At 39.7% G+C, this 4,064-nt stretch overlaps 1 protein-coding gene across 1 annotated transcript; it reads right to left on the reverse strand.

Annotated features, from left to right (window-relative positions):
- Window positions 1-2,352: 2,352 nt before the first annotated feature.
- LOC134882212 (uncharacterized) lies at window positions 2,353-3,542 on the reverse strand. Its single transcript, XM_063909820.1, has 4 exons — window positions 3,340-3,542; window positions 3,069-3,240; window positions 2,846-2,973; window positions 2,353-2,708 (listed from the first exon to the last, which is right to left on the reverse strand). Exons 1-4 carry the CDS (start codon window positions 3,439-3,441, stop codon window positions 2,391-2,393), a joined length of 720 nt encoding a protein of 239 aa, XP_063765890.1. The 5' UTR covers window positions 3,442-3,542; the 3' UTR covers window positions 2,353-2,390.
- Window positions 3,543-4,064: the final 522 nt, after the last annotated feature.

Raw genomic sequence — 4,064 nt, forward strand, 5'->3', positions numbered from 1 at the left:
CATGACATTTTTAGGTCAAAAGGCCTTTGATAAGGCAGATCATCAACATTAAAGGCAACACATTCTTTTTTTGTCTTAGTCACTTCATAAGCAAAATAATGTTCATTAAAAGCTACAGTAAATAAAGGAATGGTGAGCAGCACCGGTTTCTCATGTATAATCACAACCGATTCGACCTGGTAAAACAGTGGCATTTCAAATTCAACTTCACCACAAACGACCAGGTGTGGGCGGTATACATATCCATTGTGCTTAGCCCACGTCACTTTAATAACCTTATCACAATTGGACATTTTCATTTGCATAGCAATCACTGAACCACCTTTAATCATATTTAAAGAGACACATTTTCCTGGACCAATGTCCAAGCGAAGGAAGGTTGTTGAGGATCGCCACTTGTGTGCCATATGATTCTGGTGCTTTTTGGCCAATGTTTTGGTGACATTTTTAAAGGACTTAAGCTGTGTCTTGAAAAAATTGTGTTTACCTTCATATCGCATGCACCAGCTATGGAGTACAGGTCCTATTTTCTGAATGCATCTAGGGTAATGAATCAGGAAATGATGTTTTGGTAACAGTCTTTTATGAGGATATACCTCCTTGAACAGTGTGTGATGCTCAACAATCAAATGTTTCAAATACACGCATAAGCCTTGAGATAAAATGGGCGAGAAAACAATGTTGACGATCTGTAACAACAATAAAAGCAGGGTCCAGTGTTGGTCTGTAGAGGCTACCAAATCTCCAAATATAAGGGGAACATTCCTCAGCAAGCACCATGACTGAATTGCGTTTAGTCCCAAATCATTAGACTCTGCACTTAAATTCACAGCCACTGGCCTATTACATCTCTCTGTAAATCCATAATCAAAACATAGAATTCTTGAATTCAGTTCTGCCAGTGTAATTTTTTCTTTCAAATAAAAAAACAGCTGCTTTAATTCAAATTGGGCCACACCTTCTAAAAGATCATGCATCACATCAACTGAGTAGTTCTCGGTTGTGTGAAAATATGTAAGTGAATTTAGTAAGCATGATCTCTTCACGCCAAATACATAAGGAAGAGAAGGCCTATGTGCCATTTCTTGGCAGTGAGCACTGTGGGCCTCTTTGGTACGCAACACTATTTTGGGAGACTCTTCGGAGAATTCAGTTTGGAAGTCCTCTTTTTCGGCTAAACAAAACCTACAGCAATACCTTGCACTGAAACTCTCAACCAGACCAAACAAACTATGTAGGCCTAAATTATCTCCAGTCACCTGTATAACACTGCCACGAACACAACCACCATACAATGGAATATCAATGCCATTACTCTCTAACTGTTTGAGATCACAAACAATAGGATCTAAAATAGCACTAAAACCGTAACGCTTTATATCCTGAGCATGAAACAAGGCACAAAGATGTATATTGGCCAAAATAGAATTCCACTTCGGTGAGAAATTCCTTAAAGTAAAATAAATACCACCCATTTTATGAACTCCCTTCTTGGACCCCAAGGGGTTGGCAATCTCGAAATCGTCATAAAACATTTGAATCTGTACAGTGTGTCTCTCTGTTGAAAATAGAGGATGAGTGTTGAAGAAAGAGCCATCACAAATATCTTTGAGTTTTGAATCACTTATATTTGGGCTTTTGAGCATTTCTCTGGCATGTTCACTTTTAAATATTGAGTTTAATGTCGATTAAAATTGGAACATACATAAATTTGTCTTTAACTACTACTTGGTCATATGTTCCTGTCTTTTTGTTGAGCCTCAAGTCAAATCTTGAGCCAATTACAAGCTCCACTGGCTCCACAGTTTCCCATTTGCTGGTCATAAATTTTGATTGTTTGTATTCTGAATTTAGAGCTGTGAATGGATTCTCTAATTGGTCAAAACATCCCTCAACTTTCTTGCATGATTCAGTTCCTCTTTGATCATGAAAAACACCCTGGATGACTGACTCTCTAGCATGCTCATGTATATCCTGCACAATATCCTCCATAGAGGTCACAACTGAATTAATAACAGACTGGGCTACACCTGCTGCCTTAAGATCTGAAATGACAGAGGCACAACTATTTACAAGATGTTCTGAGGATAACGCTTGCTCTGACTCAACCTCAGCCTCATATGGCTCTTCTGCAGGACTTTCATCACTATTTAGAACACTTTGACAACGTGGTGGTTCAGTTTCAACAACAACATTAAAACCACTATTCACATGGGACTTGTTAAGATGCTTCCTAAAACCCGAAAAACTATTAAAAAAACGTGAGCATCCCACTTCGCCACATTTAAGATGAAGAGTCTTTCCTGTACAGAGTCCATGTATAACTTTGAGGTGCTTTATAAGATTTTTGCCTCACCAAGTTCTTTGCTGCAAAGAAAGCACCTCATTGTTTAACGCACCATTCGCACTCGCAACTCTGCGATTCTTGGCGTTTCCTTCGTTTCCCCCACATCAATGCTGTAAATGGTGGTTTGCAAAAAAGTGAAGAAATTATTCAACACAGGACTGTAAGATGTACAAAAGACGTAGTGGGCCTTAAAGAGTTCATCCAGGGCTCCGACTGCGCTGGTTGCTTTGCATGGAAGTGCATGCTTGTCGATAGCAATGAAGAAGGAGGTAATGCTGCTTTTTGTGGGTCCCTGAGCAAGGAGGTAGGGCTGACTGCTTTGACTTATGGTGTCAAGATGCTGCTGCACGCTTGTTCCCGTCTGTAACAAAACACATTCAACAACACTATTTATTAGAAATTAAACAATAACATGAGATCACTCCAAACAATTAAAGGATTCAAGAATTTGAGAAGAAATTGATGTTTGATTAATTATTAAATATTAGTGTAGTGTACCTTTTGGAATTTGATGAGGTGATCTACTGCATGAGATGCTGAGATCTTCCCTGGCCTCTTTCGTCCCTGTGCGGATGGCGGTAGCAGATGTAGCAGCAGTATGATGGTTGACATGTCACTGTCCCAGCCTAGAGGCCAACAAGTAGCAGGTTAACATTATGCCATAATTTCCCACCATCCTCAATATATTTAGCAACATGCTTCTTAACATTCAAAGACATACCATTTTCGACTTCAGTAGATGTCTCAGCGTTGCGCATCAAATCAAGAAGGTCTGTGGAGGGGACCAGTCCATGGCTTTCCTTAATTACTTTTGCTTTGAAAGTGGTAGGCCACCTCTCCAGGAAATTGTTGGCAGTCTGCTCACCAAACATAAGTCTGAAATCCTGTTCTATCTGTAGTTTGAAAAAGAAAAAAAGAAGAAAAGGAGGAATTGGTACCTTGTGCTACATTTTACAATATGTCTCAGTATTCAATGAATGTAGATGCCATACCAGTCCTGGTGTGTCCAGGAACCGTGGAAATACTGAGAAGACCTCTGCTGATTTGTCATTATCATTGACCATGGCATGGCGATAACTGAAAGTGACTTTCATCTTCTCACGGATGGTGTACTCATCAGCAGTGTGTCTCAACACAGCGATAGCGGATTCCACTTCCTCGTCAGTCAGGACTTGGTCGGCAGTAAAGGGTCTAGTACGCCCATGGCCTGACCACCAACTTTAGAAAAAGACAATTTTGTTGTTACTCTTTATAAACTACACAGTTTTATATCCTCCTGTCAACACATTTCACAGGTTGATAATTCCACCTCATGATAAATATTACCTTTAGGAGATCTACTAACTGCTGGACCTCTTTCCCTCTGCAGCTTTTCTTTGAATAGTCTTCAACCGCCATGCAAGGTATCCTGAACCCCTTTCAGGATCGTAGTAATGATCCTATGTATAATGTATGCACAGTGTGATATATACATTCATATGATATCAGCAGTTCGAAGGGCAAATATATTTCAAAACCTTTACTTACATAGCCATTCTGTGAAGATGGGTCTTCAAGAATGGAAACAGAGCGACAATCCCTGTGCATACATCACTCTCACACTCCGGGGCGGAGATGTCCTGGTGTATTCAACAATCAACATTCATAGATAGCATTGAACAACATAACCTAAACAACAATTGCAATAATGTTTAAACAATGTCTCATGATAACGTAT

This window comes from Eleginops maclovinus, chromosome 20 (assembly GCF_036324505.1).
Source record: "Eleginops maclovinus isolate JMC-PN-2008 ecotype Puerto Natales chromosome 20, JC_Emac_rtc_rv5, whole genome shotgun sequence".
In the NCBI taxonomy this organism is placed as follows: Eukaryota; Metazoa; Chordata; class Actinopteri; order Perciformes; family Eleginopidae; genus Eleginops; species Eleginops maclovinus.